Source organism: Cuculus canorus, chromosome 21 (genome assembly GCF_017976375.1).
Source record: "Cuculus canorus isolate bCucCan1 chromosome 21, bCucCan1.pri, whole genome shotgun sequence".
Classification (NCBI taxonomy): Eukaryota; Metazoa; Chordata; class Aves; order Cuculiformes; family Cuculidae; genus Cuculus; species Cuculus canorus.
The window spans coordinates 8,487,063-8,505,166 of NC_071421.1; the positions used below are offsets into that span (position 1 = coordinate 8,487,063).

Here is an 18,104-nt window from a genome sequence, read left to right on the forward strand (position 1 = left end):
AATGCCATTCTGACACCAAACCCACATTGATTTACATATCCACAACCTCATACAGGGCCACATTATATAGGAGATTACATCCACACAAGGAGAAACCTGTGAATTAAGATGTCTTTAATAATCCCCTCGCTGGCAGGCTCCACTTTCTGCTGAGAGGTATTTCCTAGAGCTGCAGCAAGGAGTGGAACAGGGCCCTCTTTGCCCTGGAGTAGTCACGGAGTAACTTTCTTGGATTTAGTCTCATCATAATAAGGCAACTCCCCCAACCAACTTGCAGTTCCTTTGACCACTTGTTTCCCTCTTTCCTTGCTTCACTGAGAAACTCTGATTCCTGAGTTCTTAAGAGGAGGGTGGAAGAAAAAGATTTTCTGGTTTATGGTCATCTCATAATCTCCAGACTCCCTGGATCACTAACTGGGGACTTAAAGATATCAGCACTGAAATCTCACCCTTTAGTCCAAACTCCCCTTTACTTCTTGTGAATGATGAGTGCCCTAAATGCCTCTTTCAGCCTCTGACCCATATTCTAGTGGCAATGCAATGAAACTGTGGCTGTATTATGAAACAAGAGTCATGGATCTCTCCTTTACGGATAGGGCACCAATATCCCAAAGCATGAGAATATTCATCTGCTTTCTAAGCTGCCTTTCAGGAAAAACACCACTCTTTCCCTGTAGCTGAGAGACTGTCAGACAAATGGATGGATACCTACAGACTCCTTACACCTCTCATTTCAGGACCTGTCTGGTCTCACCTCTTTTCCAGCTGGTTTCTCCATCTCACATACATTGCTCAGTGACCGTCACTGCTAACAGCATAAACACAGCAAAGCAAGAAAACAGAGGCTACCAAGCACTTATACGTATGCAAATGAATGCAAACATATGCAGGAACAAGTGCACACAGCTTCCCAAGGGTAGAGTAGCTGTGCATCACATTTTTCCTCCTGAGCTTTGAAAAATTAGGATGTGGTAGTGATGAGCGAAAGCAGACAAAGGGGGTTGCGCTGGATGAGGAGGTGGCACTGCCATTCCCTGGGTAAAATAACGAATTTGCCATTGTGGTATGGTGTGGGTGCTCCCTGCTGTGATAGCAAAGCACCAGGTAAAATATAATTCCAAGATTCTCATGAGACAGAGATGTGGAGTGAGGGATTATGGTATAATCCCAAGATTCTCATAAAGTAGTAGAAGCAGAGTGAGGGATTATGGTATTATATATGGTATTATAGATAAGATAATATTATTATTGTATATAGTATCATTATGAATTGGGTACTCCTCGCTGAGGACGCAGGAGTGTTGCATATGAGATAGCTGTCATCTTCTACACCTGTTGCAAATCTTCAGTATCAGTACCGTGTACATTTTAACATCACTAAGAGCTCATTTCAAACTTCTCATATGTTGTGGAGTGTTTATATGTAAGTGCGTGGTAGCGTCAGACGTGCAATGGAGCACGAAGCGAGTGTGGATTTCTGATCCGCGGTTCTGCTCTCCTGCGAAGGAAGCAGCCGGAGACGAACGAAGCGAAAGAGCACTGTTATATATTGTGTGTTTTATGTTATAGGTATACTCCGTGAACTGTTTGACGTATAACAGAGTACCAGGGGAACTGAGAGGGATAGCTTACGGGGGACGTTCTTCTCTAGAGGCGGACTGAGCTCGAAATGTTGGAAGACTTGCAAATAGTTTAGAAGCCCTGTTTGTCTTGATCCTAGGAATGCACCTACGAAGCCTTTTAATTCCAAACTTCCATTGAGCCAGCAAATGGGTATATTTACCTCGGACCTTTGGAATGGAAAGAAAGGCTGCAAAGAATGAAACTTTAAAATACATAGCTTAGAAAAAGGAAAATAAAGGAGAAAAATGGGAGAAACGGGAGAAGCAGCTGAGAGTGCTCCTCCCTTTCCCCCCCTTCCTGGTATGCGAGTTATGCGAGGTTGGTGCTGTGTTTGTGAGTTAACCTTTCCACTCTGGGAACGTGAGTTAAGTGTTCTGTGTGAGAGAAAAAAATAATTTGAAAGTGCAAAAGCAAAAAGGTTTGCGTGGACAGGGAGGGCCAGAATTCTGCAGGCTGCGGGAATGGATCACATTATGTGTTCAGACTGTCATAAGGTTTTATTGTGCTATTCAGCTGGGTTGGGATCACTCTATTGTCCTGAGTGTCTGTCATCTGTAGACGGGAGTTGTTGTTGTTGCTGGTATTGAGAACTTAGAGACAGGCCATTTATGTGTGTTTAAACGGTTTGTGGAAGTTAGAGGAAGGTAGAGTCGGAAGGTAGTATAATGGGGGTAAAATCGAGCAAGAATTTCCTCTGGAAAGCCCCTTAGGACAGCACTGGAAGGAATTGGTAGGGAAAGCCGGGGGCTCAATGAGTAGGAAGAGGATTACAGTACCGTTTCGCAACTAATGTTGTTTTTAAGTAGAGAGGGAAAGTGGAATGAAGTGTTTTTCAGCCTCCGAAACCATTGGGAATGGCAAAGGGACTGTGGGATTTTGCCGCAGCAGGACCCTATGCTCACCTTTGAGTGGGAAAATAACAAAGAATTTAAAGGTAAACTGAGGCGGTATTGCGTGATGTGCAGTATCGAGAAAGGGTGCACTAGAATAAATAAAATTCACTGGACACCAGAACAAGATTTACCTGATTTGCTTAAGCCACCCCCTCGATCACAGGAATGGGATACAGACTCAGATGGGACCCCCCCGAATAGCCCGGTATCCTCCTGTGTCAGAGAGAGGTCTGCTTTGACAGTTTTACAGGCACATCTCCAGGAAGACCGAGATGAAAAAGAAAAAAGAGAGAAAAAAACAACCCCAAAAACCCCAAGAACAAACAAAACTGATTGTAAAACTTAAGGGGATTTGGAAAGGGTATTTCCCATCCAAGACCCAATGTGGGATCCAGACAGATCTAAACATGTAGAAAAATTACAGGTGTATCAGGAGTGAATCTTGAAGGGAATGAAAAGGGCCATTCCCAATAAAGTAAACAAGGTCCCTCTAAATCACCATCTGAATTCATAAATCGACTGAGGGATATAATGTGCCGCAACACACTGCTGGATCCTGGGTCAAGGGTAGGAATACAACAACTTGGTTTTTGGTTTTGGGCCAGTCTGAAGAGTAATAGTGGCTCATGTGAAGGAAGACTGACGGGGACCTGGGGAATCCACCGTAGTGGATCCACTGGTTATAATGAAGCCAGGGAAAGAGGAGAAGAAAGTAGAATTTTAGTTGACACAGAGGCAACATATTCAGTTTTGAACCAAGCCTTGATGTCCCTCAAAAATGACTACACCGTGGTAAAAGGGGCAACTGGCCAAAGTGAAAAGGTGTATTTTTGTGAACTTCTATGATATAAACTGGGAATACAATGGAGCATCCACAGATTGTTGGATATGCCCACCTCCCTGAAGGCATTTTTGGGGAAAGATTTATTAGAACAATTGGGTGCAATAATCAGATTAGAAAAGGGAGAGATTACTCTGGAGGTAAATGACCAGCGGTATATATAAATAATGGGTTTATCCATAGTCAGTGTTCCCACAGAAGGAAAAATCAGCGAAGAAATCACAAACAAGGTATACCCCAAGGTATGGGCCACCGATGTGCCCGGGACTTACGGGCTGTAAATAAAATAACAAAATCCCTTTACCCAGTGGTGGCAAATCCATATACCCTGTTAACGGTATTAATACCTGCACTAACCTGGCTCACTCTTTTAGACTGAAGGATGCCTACTTTTGCCTCCCTCTCCATGAAGTCAGCCAGAAAATATTTGCATTTGAATGGAAAACCCTGAAAGCAGGTGCAGAGCTCAACTCACCTGGATATTTGGTAATCAACTTGCAAAGGATCTTGAGGCCTGGAAGCCCCACCTGAGGAAGGGAGATTGTTGCAGTATGTAGATGATACCCTCATTGCCACTAAGACAACGCTTGCACGACCTGGATGGTGAGTCTGTTCAACTTTTTGGGGCTGCAGGGGTACCGGGTATCTAAAAGAAGGCCCAAATAATGCAATCTTTTTGGGCTGTGAAATCAGCACTGGACAAAGAACTTTGGGACAGGACTGAGAAGAGGCAGTATACCAAACCCCGAGACTGCAAACAGTGAAAGAGTTACGAACTTCCTTGGGGATGACTGGGTGGTGTCAGCTATGGATCTATAACTATGGACTGCTTGTTAAACCCTTTTATGCGCTAACCACCGCCGAACAGAAATACCTCCAATGGAGCAAAGAGGCTGTGCAAGCCTTTGAACAGCTGAAGAAAGCCCTGATGTCCACCCTGGCTAGATGTGAGTAAGTCATTTTTCCTTTTGTCTCATGAGAAGCAAGGGATTGCCCTAGGGCCTGGCTGTTTATGAGCCATTGTGGCCATCGTGCTAAACATCCAGGAGACACGAAGATTTACCCTGGGCCAGAAAATGACTGTGTTAGTGCCTGGGAGCAAAAGGTGGGCACTGGCTTTCCCCACAAAGTTCCTAAGATACCAAGCTATAACGTTGGAACATGATATGGGAATTGTGGTTGCTAACATCATCAACCCAGCTTCTTTTCTCAGTGGAAATAGAGGAGAACCAGGACTGCTTAGAGACCATCGAGGCCACCTACTTGAGTTGTTTGGACCTGAAAGACAGTCCCATCGAAGACGCTGAGGGCTGGTTCATGGGTGGAAACAGCTATGTCTTAAGCAATAAAAGACATACCAGGGCAAAAACATCAAGCATGCAGAGGGATCCTCAGACTGCTGGAAGCAGTCCGGCTACCTGAGAAAGGGACAATCATGCCCATCAAGGCACATCAGAAAATGAATTCCAAGTTGGGGAGAGGAAATGAGCTGCCGGACAGAGAGGCAAAACTGGCAGCCAAAGGCGAGGTAAAAATGAAACAGGCGAATCTCTGTAGGAGGTAAGCCAGAATATACCAAGGAAGATCAGATAATCAGAAATTTATTATAGACCTGGAAGGGTCATATAGGAAAGAGGGGTGAGTCCTCACTCCACAAGGGAAACTAATCATTCCCCCTTATTTAACATGGCTTTTGATGAGGGAAGAACACGGGAAGAGACACGGGAGGGCAGAAGCTTTATATAAACACCTAATTAAAGGGATTGCAGCTGGAAATTTATACACCAGTGTGAGATAAGTGGCTCAGCAGTGTGACCTTTGCCTCCAGACTAATCCCAATGTTACCCCAAACCAGAAATGGGCCAAATTGGAAGAGGCAATGGGCCTGGGCAACAATGGCAGATTGGGTTTTGGAACTCCCAAGATGGGGTGTGTGTGTGTGTCAATACGTATTGATACTAACTGGTACCTTTTCAGGTTGGCAGGAGGCATTCCTTACTAGAACAAGGAGATAATACCACGCTTTTGGGTTCCAGCAACTATGTCTCCTGATAGGGGACCACATTTTATCTCAGAAGTAGTACAACAGGTCAGTCACTATTTGCATGTGAAATCATGACCTCCTACATGGTGGCATTGGACAAACAGCTCCAGAAGATTAAAAAACATGAGGTTGAGACGCAAAGTAGGGGTTTAGATGAACCTGTGTATAACATACGACCTGGAGATTATGTATATATAAAGTCTCTTGCAGAGAGGACTGTGGAACTGCAGTGAGAAGGACCATTCCAGATGTTCCTTGTCTCCTTCACAGCAATCGAAATCAAGGAGCAGAGTGCATGGATACACTTTTTCACCCGAGTGAAAAAGGCACATAAATCTCCATGGACGGTCATGCAAGTCCAACCAGGAAAATAATTTTTCTCATGTTTATAATTATAATCCAGGGAGGGAAAGGCACCTCTAGCCAAAAGAATACTGGTTGGCCTTGGTCTCAAGCTTTTACTGGATATACTGGAGCCCTGGGAAATATTCTGATCAAAAGGGTTTAAATCTATCAATTGTGGTTATGCATGAAAATCAAGTATATGTGAGGCAAGAATGGGATGTGGATAGAGAGCAGGGGGTTCAGCAACTTCAGGGGACTGTAGGAGGAGAAATCAAAGTAGGATGCTGAATGGTTAATGGGACTATACATAAAAAGGCATCCCAAATTACTATCTCAACTACACCTACAGATAAGAATACAAAGACCTGTATTTCCAATGAATTAGACTATTGGCATAATTTTACATGAGTACAGACCATTAAGGTGGTTTGTCTCTGGGCCTATGATACCATTGGGCTCTCATTCAAATTTAAAATAAATATTATAGCTAAACCCAGAATTTATGAGATTGGTCCATATATAATCAGGAATACAGGCCAACAGCAAATGCTGTTCAACCCAGAATGGTCTCTTAAACGTGTTCAACTGCTAATGCAAACTGATATTTCTGAAATCCAACCAGCATGGTCTCATTTCCTAAGAACATCCTTCGAGGGCTGGACAACCTCGCTGTGAAAACAAGTGCCCTTCAGGGGCAGAACTCAAAGGGGCCCAACCAGAGTGTTACAGACAGGATTGGAGGTCCTAAATGGAACTGACTATCAGAAATGTTACCAAAGTGGGAAAAAGTGGAGGAACGAGACCATGAATTAATAGGAAATGTACTCGGTGTGATCCAAGAAAACGTTTCTTTGGCCCTTAGTTGTATACAGGCACAATTATGGATGCAATCAGTGTCTGCCTTAGTTATAAGAGAAGGTGGTGAGGGTACTTTCCCACTGAACTCTGGAAAGTGCTTTGGGACAGTGCCACTGACTTAGAGAGGAAGCTTCAATCCTGAATGACTCCGGTAAATTTCACCTCTGACCCCATCACTAATACAGCCACAGCCTCTGTGTTTTCCATATATAATGCTTCAATATATGTAATCCACCCCATCATTGCATTAGGATTAAACCGTGATAAAACTGAACTCTATCCTTCCGAACATAGAACATGGGCACAAATAGTGAACGGGAAATGGCAAATTGTAAATCTAGAATCTTGCATTACATGAGAACAACAAGGATTCGTTTGCTAAGTAATGCAATCGATGCTCAAGACATCTGCCTCGACACTCAGCAAAGCATCCGTCACTTTGAGATCCACCCAGACGCTAATCAGAGAACTGTATTTGTATATATGCGCCAGGGTTGTGTGTGTTTGAGAACTGCTTGTACCTCTGTAGTAATAGATGAGATAATTACGGATAGTAAGAATCATTCTATTTTCTAATTTCTGTATTTATAATCTTGTTAAGATTATTTGCTGTGACTTTTCTTATTTAGCACCAGTTGTATCTCATCAGCTGATCAAATGCAATTATAAAATATTTCACAAATTATCACCTGTACCTACTGGAATGAATCTTACATTGGTAAAGTAATTAATGAAGCAGTTAATGAAACATCAGGACTTGATTATAATTCTAAATGAGGTCCAGGAAAGCAGGAAAAGACCCTGATAACAGTCCACCACGACACAGAGGAAAGAAAGGGGGTCCTAAAAAGGTTAAGAGAAAATGTGAACCATCATTGGAGGCACGTGTTGTTCGGATAGTCCCCTACTGCGCCTGGCATTCTAAATAAGTTGTTTCACCCCATTATTGTCCTTCTGATGCTAGTTTTAGTTAGCTTTGTTTTCTCTGCTATGTTATTTATTTGGAACTGGAGAATGCTACAACGACTAACAATTTTGACTTCTATGTCTAGTGCCCATGAGAATGCATTAAAAGGGTAATTTTCCAACAAAATATCATCCAATTCCCCTTTGAGAGGTAAATTACACAGTTGGCAAATGAATTTGCCCATGTTAAAAGGAAAGGGGGGAATTGATGAGTGAAAGCAGACAAGGGGGGTTGGGAGCGTTCGTTAGAGCTTGGTGTTGTTCGCCTTGAAGACCTTGGAGGTTCATAACGAAGGAGCCAGCTAGCAGAATTTTACTGATAAGTGGGCATTGGAATACAGAAAGCTGGAAAACAACCAGAAGAGGCTGTGCCTCTACACAGTTCATGGAAAAAATCTTTTTTTCATCTTGAGGAAGACTTCTAAGACCCCGGCCCACGACCACCAGGAGGCACTAGGCAGGCACAACACTGGAGTGAACTTTCCAGAACTAATTATAATTAGTTCTGGAAACTAATCCCTTAGCAGGGAAAGGTTTTGAATAAGTAGTAGGCACTTATAACTTTGGATGTCTTTACACTATAAGTAGCTACTTGTTAAGTTATACGGTGTGCAAGCTAAGAGGAGAACCTCCTTGCACCCCAGCGCTGGAAATAAACATACCATAACTCATTTTGGGTTATAGGATTTGATTCCGCAAATCAGTAGGGGAAGAAGTGGGGATTTCACACGGACAACTGAGGTGTACTGCCCTGCTCTACCACGCTCATCTAGGCAGACACCACAGACCCTGCGAGCCACTCAGATAGAGACACATCTCAACACGCATTAGGGAGAGCCAAAAAGTGCCCCCGCCCCCTGCACGTACCATTGCCAGAAGTCATCTCACTCCCCGAGGCTGTTGTCAGGCATCTCAGCATGTGCGTGCTGTAAGAAAACCCCAGTGTCTGATCTCAGCCCTGGCAAGGGAGGAGCAGAGCGCCTTGCCATGTTCCTAAAGGCAGCTGTGTATCACGGGCAGGTGCTGCTGTCACTCTGGGCTGAGGTGGCTGCTTTTAGCTCTCCTGACAGTCCTCGTCTGGGTTTCCCTGTCCATTTGACCCATTCAGACCCTCCAGAAAGTGCTGCTGACCTCCCATGGGCAAGAGGATTAAGTGACAGAATGGCATTTGCTCTCAGAGAAGTGCCTGAGAGATTGAATGTTAATTCTTCCTAATGCTTCTCTGCCATGTGTGTGAATCACAGCTGAAACCACGAGGGCTTCACAATCTATTTATAGCAGCTTCATCTCCTCCTGACATCTGACGAGGAGGCGATTAACTCCTGAGATGGACAGACCCTGCATGCCTCCAGTCAGCCCTGGGCAGGCTTGGCAGGGGGCAGACTGGGCTGTTCAAAGACAGAAGAGGTGGGGGAGCTTAAACCAGGAGCTCAGGCACTCTCTGAGCTTAATCCCGAGCAGCTTCCCGGCGTTTGCTCGCAGTGATAGACAAGGGAGTCTTTCCCAGCTAACAGGCTGACTATACATAGACAGAGCTGGTATTTTGTTTCCCCTTGGCTCCTGGGGATGCTGAGGCATGGTGGAAGGTTGTGGTTTGCACAAGATGAGCCTTACCCGCAGCTGTAACCCATCCATGGCTTCTTATCAGTCTTTTCTCATTCCCTGTGTTGCCTATTTCCACAAACAAAAGGCTGGTGAAACCCTGTCACGAAGAGAAACAGAAAATTAATGCAGGAAAAAAAAGTAAGCTCAGAGCAGGGAGGGAAGCCCAGAGCAACAAAGTCCTGCTCAGAAAAGCAGAGCAGTGGGGAGGGCCTGGTTTTGGATAGGCACGTAAACTACATGAGATAATTCCCCAGAAACACCTTCCATCTCTCCGCCTCTGGCCGGGCAGCACATTGTGTGTACTGCAAGGACATGGCCCATGGCCATCCTCACCCCACCACAAGGAACTGCAGCTTTGAGCCCCTTAGAGCTGGCACATTTCCGTTGTGCCTGCTCTGTTGGGTCCTTCCAGCCCTCTCCCTGGCTTCTCAGCTACACAGCTAACAAAACCCTCCACAACCTTGGGAATCACAGACACAGCCAAGAAACTGTATGACACATTTGGAGTACCAAGATGACGGCACCGCTGCCAACCTCCCTCTTGCCTCGCTACCTGACAGTGGCAATGCAACAGACAAAATTCCCCCAGTAGCAGCTCTTACCAGCCTCGCTGCTGTCCTCCAGCTTCCACTGCTGATGAATTTGGGGCTGTCCTGGAGCTGCAGATGTTAAGAACATCGGAAGCACTAATCCCAACAGGCAGCCTCTCTGAGCACAGATTAATCGGCCATTCCTCACCCCTTCTCAAGCGATGCAGCATCTGTCCAGGGATGCAGCCAAAAGGGAGAATTGCTGATGATTTCATGGCTCAAACAATCCAGCAGCCTGAGATGGGGAGGAGGGCATCCTTAACACACTTTGAGCTAGAAATATTAATAATGAACTGCCATTATCATGTGAAGGCCATTATAGAAGCTCTCCAAAAGAGGAGGCTGTGGCCATGCCCACAGTTATGCACTAAATCCAGGGGAACGCACACCTCAGGGGTCCTGTTCAGATGTTTCCAGGTAAGGATATTCTCTTTGATATCATCTCTTTATTTCAGCAACTGCTGTAGTGCCGCAGGCTTTAAGGATGTTCAAAATACTTCAGCGGAGCCTGTCCAGCAGTGTGCCCATGCCACAGAGCTGTGCCCCAATTTTGCTGAACTGGGGTACAGACAACCTCCTTACTAATGAGAGTGGCTCAGGCTCCTCACAGTTCTGTTGATCCTCATCTCTGGGCACTCCTATCTCCTTCTGCCCCCACTACCAGCCTTCCCAGGCCTTCTTTCACAGTCTGTGCAACGATCTTTCCCCAAAGCCAAAGAGAAGTGCACACAGAATCATAGAATCGTTTGGTTGGAAAAGACCTTTGAGATCATCGAGTCAAATCATACCGTTCTCCTACTAACCCATATATCTGAGCACCTTGTCTACCTGTCTTTAAATCCCTCCAGGGCTGGTGATTCCACCCCCTCCCTGGGCAGCCTCTGCCAGTGCCTGAGAACCCTTTCAGTGAAGAAATTTTTCCTAATGTCCAATAGAAACACGGCACAACTCGAGGCCGTTTCCTCTTTTCCTATTGCCTGTCACTTGGGAGAGGAGCCCAGCAACCATCTCATCCTGTTTGTCATTGTCATCTTGTTCCTTCTTAATTTTCACCCTTTTATTTTGCAGAGCTCATTAAAAAAACCTCAGAGTTTTTCAGTCCCCACTTCAGAGTGATTTGCAGCAATTTACCTGCTAACCTCATCTTTCTTGACCTTCTCTCCAAGAGCCATTTGCTCTGTTTCACACCCAAAAAAGGACCTGCAACAGCCCCAGCCATGGTGGAGTTTCACTCTTTCTCGGCTCAGCAGTGTTTCATAACTTTCGCTTTCATGTTTTTCATTCCTCTTTGCAAGGGAAGGGCACTCTACCAGCTTGGAGAAGGGTCCTATTTCAGAGTAACCTCAAAGTGCACCAGAAGGGGAGAGTCAAAAAAGCTTTTACCCACTCTGTCCTGAGTGGATTTCCAGGGTTGTCTCTCCCTCCTGGACTGCTCTCTCAGAGCACCTCTCTGACCTAGAGAGTCACAGCCAGGAAGGTAAAGAGCAGTTGTCTTCCCTGCTGCCCGGTTGAACATGCACAGAGCAGAAGCAACTGCACACAAAAAAAATGTATTTTCTAACACCAGTTACAGCAAAGCACCTCAGCCTCAGGCTGTAAAGTCAGTCCATGGAACAGCTTTGACCTGGAACCACCCAAGAGTCCAGTGGGACAGGGAATGACTGAAACAAAGAGGTGTCCAAGGGCTTTTTAGGTTACTCTAACTCTCAGCTGCAGATCAGTGCGCAGTGACTCTGCAGACAGCCTTGCTGCACCTCTCCCTGTTTCCAACTGTTTGGAACCAGTTTTGGACGCCCCACCGCAGTTCCAGGTGCTTTGCGTGGAGCAGGCTCTTTCCAGAGCAGTGAGTCAGAACACCTAGGAGGTTCTCCACAGCTGAATGAGTTGACCAGCCCTTCCCAGAAACAACCCCTGTCATTCACACTCATGGGGACAATGAAGAGACACTGAAAATCAGTAGGATGAGATATCACCCCCATACACAACCCTTTCCCACCTGCAGCTTCCTGCTGGGCACCCCATGCGTTCTGTTCTTGCAGCATCTCAATCTTTTCCTCCTTCCTAAGTTCCTCTCCTGTCCCCATTTTCCCTCATTGAATTTGGGGGATATATCATTATACTACATGGGGTACATGCAGAAAGGATTTGGTAGTTGAGGGCTGCAGAGGTGGCTTTGCGCTGGTTCCAGTCAGCTCCGTAAGAGATCTACCACTGGCCAAAGCTGAGCCCATCTGTGAAGGTAGTGATGCCTCTCTGAAAACATTTAAGAAAGAGCAGAAAACCCCAGATGGAGAGAGGAGGATAGAACAACGTGAGAAAGGAAAGAGGAAGAGCTAGGTCAGAGGAAAAGGTATGCTGTGATGATGCTAATATTCCCTGCAGCCCATGGAAGACTCATGCCAGAGCAGATGTTACCTGCAGCCTGTGGAAGGACAATGCCAGAGCAGATATTCACCCAGCAGCCCATCGAGGAATCACTTCAGGGCAAAGGGATATTCCTGAAGAAAACTCATCCCATGAAGGACCCAAACTGGAGGAGGTTTTCCTGAAGAGCTGTAGTCTGTGGAGATCCCATGCTGGAGTACAGGAAAGGTGAGGAGGAAGGAGCGGTGGAGAGAAGCCACTTTGTACAGACCTTGACCCCTGCACCACCTTTGGGCAGAGGGGTGAGTTAAGAGTGTGTGGAATAGTGGAGTGAAATTGAGTCTGGGAAATGGGGGGGAAAGTGTTGGTTTAACATTTGTCTTTTTTGTTTCCACTACTGAAATTTGTAATTACATTACATTTTAATGGGCAATAAATGAAGTTACTTTTCCTCAAATTGTGTCTGTTTGCTTTGCAACAATAATTGGTGATTTCTCTGTCTTTATCTCAATGCATGAACTTTCTCACTGCTGTTTTTTTCCCATTTTCTTCTCCTTTACTGTTTAGGGAGGAGATTGAGCGAGCAACCAGGTGGGAGTTTTGCTGTTAGCCGAGTCTAACTCGCCAAATAACGATGTCTTCCCAATACTGTTCTGCATCTCTTACCATGAAGGGTTTTCCTGCCACTTTCCTGCTACAGAGAGGAAAAAAGATGGACCTGGAGGTCTTCAGGAAGGTCCCTGTTGCTGCCCAAGCCACTGGTTTAGAGGAGATCCTCACACAGAGAACACGCAGAGGTTTGGTTTTGTGAGCTAGAAGGAAGTGATGTGATTTTTTGTGCTCAGAGGTGTGTTGGCTCCCAGGCTGGGAGAAGCAGCACCTTGAGCTCTCCCTTTGTCCACAGAGCAAACAGACGCAGTAACTCAGCAATGAATAACTCTGTCTCTCTGAAGTGTGGCAGTGAAATAAATGCACACAGAAGTGCAAGCTCACACAGACCCTGTCCCCCTGAGGGAATGCCTGTATTCCTGCTCCGTATATCTGCTGGTTCAGAACCAAGAGAAGTTGTCTGGATGAGATTTTAGCCTAAATACTTACACAATCACAAATGAAACAGCCTGAGGGGGTGAATCAGGTCCTGATGTGTGAGTAGCTTAAAGGGGAAGAAGGAATTAGGGAACGCACTGAGACAGGCTCTGGAATGAATGGTCCAGGCAATTTCTGTCTGCTGGGGAGAGAAGTGGGAGTGTTACACACATGGATGGGCTCAGCCGCTATCCTCTCCTACCTGGGCTGTCAATCTTTTAGCAGGGACAAAGGAGAAGCTACAGCAGGAAAAGCAATTGGCAGCTCCAATTGCCCTCCTCTCCGGCCAACCTTTGAAAACTAGTGGAGGTAAGTGGTATTTTACTTCACAGGTCCAGAGCTCAGCCAGGGACTCTTGTTGTCCCACTGCAAGCCCTTTGTGTCCTACCAGGTATCATTGTGAGCCTTTGTGTCCCATTGCCAGCTGTTTCATTCTCTTCACAGTTTTGTACAGTTGAAGTGAGCTTTGAAAGTCAAAAGATGGAGCAAAGTGCCAAGTGCACCTCCGGTATCCAGGCACGTTAGTGAAGGTGGACATTCAGAGTTAATAGAGGTGGTTAGCAGCATTGCCATTTGCTGGCATTACTCAGCTCAAGAATTGAGAAAGCAAGAATTGAAAGCCTCAGAAGAAATATTCAATATTGAAGACAGCCAGAATGTGTTTTCAAAGGTTTCTCCAAGAGAAGTACGGTGGCACACCAGTCAAGGGAGGTGATTCTGCCCCTCTGCTCTGTGAGACCCCACCTGAAGCCCTGTGTCCAGTTCTGGAGCAGCTGCCAAACAAGGACAGGCTGAGAGAGCTGGCATTGTTCATCCTGGAGAAGAGAAGGCTGCAGGGAGACCTTAGAGCAGCTTCCAGTGCTGAAGGGACTCCAGGAAAGTTGGAGAGGGGCTCTTGATCAGGGATTGTAGGGAGAAGAAGAGGGGGAATGGTTTTCAGCTGAAAGGCTACAGGCTGTTCAGAAGAGACAGACAGGGAAGCAGGTGTGGAAGTGTTGCCCTCTATGTCAAAAAAGGGATAGAATGGGAAGAGCTATTGTTGAAGAGTAGCCACGAACAGGTTGAAAGCTTGTGGGTAAGAATAAAAGACAGAGGAACCAATGGGAACCTTGTGGTTGGTGTATACTACAGGCCACCCAATCAAGGAGAGACAACTGATGAATCCTTCTTCCTCCAGCTACAGGAGGCTTCAACCTTGCAAGCTCTCATCCTACCCGGGGACTTCAACCACCCTGATGTATGCTGGGAAAGCAGCACAGCAAGCTGTAGGCAATCCAGGAGACTCCTGAAGTGCATTGAAGATAATTTCTTAGTTCAGCTGATAGAGACCCCGACCTGAGAGGGTGCAACACTGGACCTGATGGTTAGGAACACAAGTGAGTTCATCAGTGACGTTAGGATCGGAGGCAGCCTGGGCTGCAGTGATCATGCACTGGTGGAGTTCAAGGTCCAGAGGGGTATGGGACAGGCAAGGAAATAGTGAGGACCCTAAATTTCAGGAAAGCAGACTTCCAGCTCTTCAAGAAGTTACTTGGTAAGACCCCCTGGGACATGGTCCTTGGGGTCAAGGGAGTGGAACAGAGCTGGCAAACATTTAAGGATACTTTCCATAAAGCACAAAAGTGCTCAGTCCCCATATGTAGGAGATCAGGCAAGAAAGGGAAGAGACCAGCATGGCTGAGTTGAGACCTGCTGGTTAAACTCAAGAAGAAAAGGGAACTGCACAGGCAGTGCAAGCGGGGACAGGGAACCTGGGAAGTGTATAGGGACGTTGCCCGGTTGTGTAGGGATGAGGTCAGGAAGGCCAAGGTGCAGCTGGAGCTGAACTTGGTAAGGGAAGTGAAGACCAACAAGAAAGGCTTCTACATGTACGTCAATCAGAAGAGGAAGGTTAAAGCCCCACTGATGGCTGAAAATAGTGACCTCCTATCAACAGACAAGGAGAAGGCTGAGGTATTTAAGTGAAGACTCTATTGCCTTAGTCTTCAGCTAAGCTGAAGACTGATAACTGATAACCACTCTTCTCGCCTGCCCCGGGTCATGGGACAGCAAGATGGTAACCAGGGAGGTAAACCCCACTGTAGAGGAGGATCAGGTTCATGACCACCTGAGGGACCTGAACATATATATATAAGTCTATGGGACCTGATGAGATGCATCCCAGAATCCTGAGAGAGTTGGCTGATGTGGTTGCCAAGCCACTCTCCATGATATTTTAAAAGTCCTGGCAGTCAGGAGAAGCTGCTGGTGACTGAAAGAAGGGTAACGCTGTGCCCATTTTTAAAAAGGGTAGAAAGGATGACTCTGGGAACCCCCGACCTGTCAGCCTCACCTCTGTGCCTGGGAAGATCATGGAACAGATCCTCCTAGAAGCCATGTTAATACACATGGAGGACATGGAGGTGAGTAGGATACATCCATCTGGCCTTGCTGCTCTCGCAGCTCCTCTCTACTGCTGGGAAGACACAGTGAAGAGACTCTGTGATGTAAGAACTCCTTCACACCCAGTGACCCAGCTCTCACATGGCTTAAAGACACCTGCATTTTCTTTGTCTCAGTAGGGTGATGGTGGTGGTGTGGGGCTGTTGGAAAGGTCTGAACCCAGGGCCAAGAGCTCTGACCTGCCACAGGCCAGCAAAACCTCTAGAGCTCTACAAAACCCCTCCTCTTCTGGGTCTGAAAGGAGGTTCTTACAGCAACAGCGAAGTCGCCACCACCCCACATGTGTGCAGATCACAGCTGGAACCATCTTCGGCTGCCTTTTCTCTTTCATACATGTCTCAGAAGTCTGCAGGAAAGCTGGATCTTTCCTAAGCCATTTCAAAGCTCTCTCATTAACTGCTTGCCAGCAGCCAGCTCTTTGATAATGAGTGTCGCCTGTGGAAATTGCAGCCCCATAGCAACAAGGAGTTTAATGGCTATTATTCCTAAATGAAGGACACAGCTCTAGTAGGCCACCACTTGTCTCTAGTAAAATCCCTTAGAAATGATGATTTCTCTTCACAGATGAGGCAGAAAAATACACACAATCACAAGCATTTTAAGAAGATACACCTGGCCTGGCAGTGCAGTTTGAAATACTGCTTTGGTTTGGGGATTTTTTTTTCACAGAGTCAAGGAAAGATACCAGAATCCTGTAGGTTTTTTGAGAATTCAGACATTCTAATCTTCCTTGCAAGAAACAACAGGAAACCTGATCCCAAAACTAGGACTTGTTTCACCTCGTTTCCGTGAGAGCCTTTTGGGCCCCTGGTGAAGTCTTTGTCCACTTCAAGTTAAAGAAATTCTCATGTGAGTTCCTACAGTATGGCAACACGTGCCCGTCGCTTCTGTCCTTGCTCTGTGCACCTGAATCTGGACCTCCAGCTCCTTCAGGCAGTGGAAGATGCTGTTTGATCCCACTCACCCTCTTCTCCTTCTGTCAGGCCAAACCCAGCTCTCAGCTCCCTTCACATATCCTGTACTGCAGCTCCAACCATCTCAGTGATCCCTGTATTACAGTTCATCAACATCTCTCCCATAGCATGGTGTCCCAAAAGTGGACATGATACTCCAGATGGACCCTCACAAGCGCTGAGTAAAGGGGAAGTATCACTTCCTTCTACTTGCCAGCTATGCTTGCATTAATATAGCCCTGTATGAAGTTCACCTTCAATGACAGAAGGGTTCATTCAAAGCAAGAACAGAAAAAGCTGGAAAAATCATAGAATAATGGAAGAGTTTGGGTTGGAAGGGACCTCAAAGACCATCCAGGTCCAACACCCTGCAGGGACACCTCCCTCTGGATCAGGTTGCTCAAAGCACCATCCAACCTGGCCTTGAACCCCTCCAGGGATGGGGCAGCCACCACTGCTCTGGGCAACCTGGGCCAGGGCCTCCCCACCTGAACAGAAAAACATTTCTCCCTAAGATCTCATCTTAATGTCCCCTCTTGCAGATGAAAACCATTCCCCATTCTTCCTGTTCCTGCACTCCCTGATCCAGAGCCCCTCTCCAGCTTTCCTGGAGCCCCTTTCAGCACTGGAAGCTGCTCTAAAGTCTCCCTGCAGCCTTCTCTTCTCCAGGCTGAACATCGACTCTGTCAGTCTGTCCTTGTACAGAAGGTGCTCCAGCTCTCAGATCATCTCCATGGCCTCCTTTGGACTCGCTTCAACAGCTCCATGTCCTTCCTGTGCTGAGAACTCCAGAACTGGACACAGGGCTCCAGCCACTTCACCAGCTTTGTTGCTCTTCTCTGGACACTCTCCAGGATCCCAATGTCTTTCTTATAGTGAGCGGCCCAAAACCGAACACAGTATTTGAGATGCAACCTCACCAGTGATGAGTACAGGGACAGAATCCGTTCCCTTGTCAGTAAACAGAAGCTTCCCCTTCCCTGGTCCAAAGAAGCATGAGGGAATTCGGGCATGTGCTGCGGAAGGATGTGCAGAGCCCCCTCAAAACAACCTGGGTGTGCTGTCTGGGCTCTTTCTGTTGTGGAGAAACCACCCTGGGCTTAGGTACAGCCGGTGGTGGCCAGCATGAGCAGCTCCATCACTCACCAGGCACGCCAGCCTCTGCCAGGCAGCACAGAGCCTCACCATGACAGAGTGGAGAGATGTTGCTGGCAGCATTATCTTGCTTGCTCACACTGTCCAGCCTTAGAAGACAGCATGGGCATCCCATTCCCCAAAGGGGTGGCACTGGGCTGTCTGCCCTGCAGCCTGGCCCGGGCTGCTGCGAGGGCAGAATCAGCAGGACCTTTCTCTGCCTGTCTGCGAGTGCTTTAAATAGGTCAGCAGCAGGTGACTGCATGAAATTACCCTTCATTTTTGTTGTAAGGGAGCTGCAGACGAGGTCCTTCCCCGTGGCTAACAGCAGGGTTTTTCAGTGACAGTGTAATGATTTTA

General features: G+C 46.6%; 1 protein-coding gene across 5 annotated transcripts in view; it reads right to left on the reverse strand.

Annotated features, from left to right (window-relative positions):
- Nucleotides 1-18,104, reverse strand: part of LACTBL1 (lactamase beta like 1) — a 55,844-nt gene that overhangs the window by 22,679 nt on the left and 15,061 nt on the right. For 2 of the 5 annotated variants that reach the window (XM_054086087.1, XM_054086084.1), the window contains exons 2-3: nt 9,778-9,935; nt 9,185-9,272 (exon numbers count right to left, since the gene is read on the reverse strand). In XM_054086087.1, coding sequence (XP_053942062.1) covers nt 9,185-9,205 — 21 coding nt within the window. In that variant the 5' untranslated portion in view covers nt 9,206-9,272; nt 9,778-9,935. Of the gene's footprint in view, nt 1-8,437; nt 8,694-9,184; nt 9,273-9,777; nt 9,948-18,104 lie in introns of those variants that run through there. The other 3 variants (XM_054086086.1, XM_054086085.1, XM_009564293.2) reach the window with 3 other exon arrangements.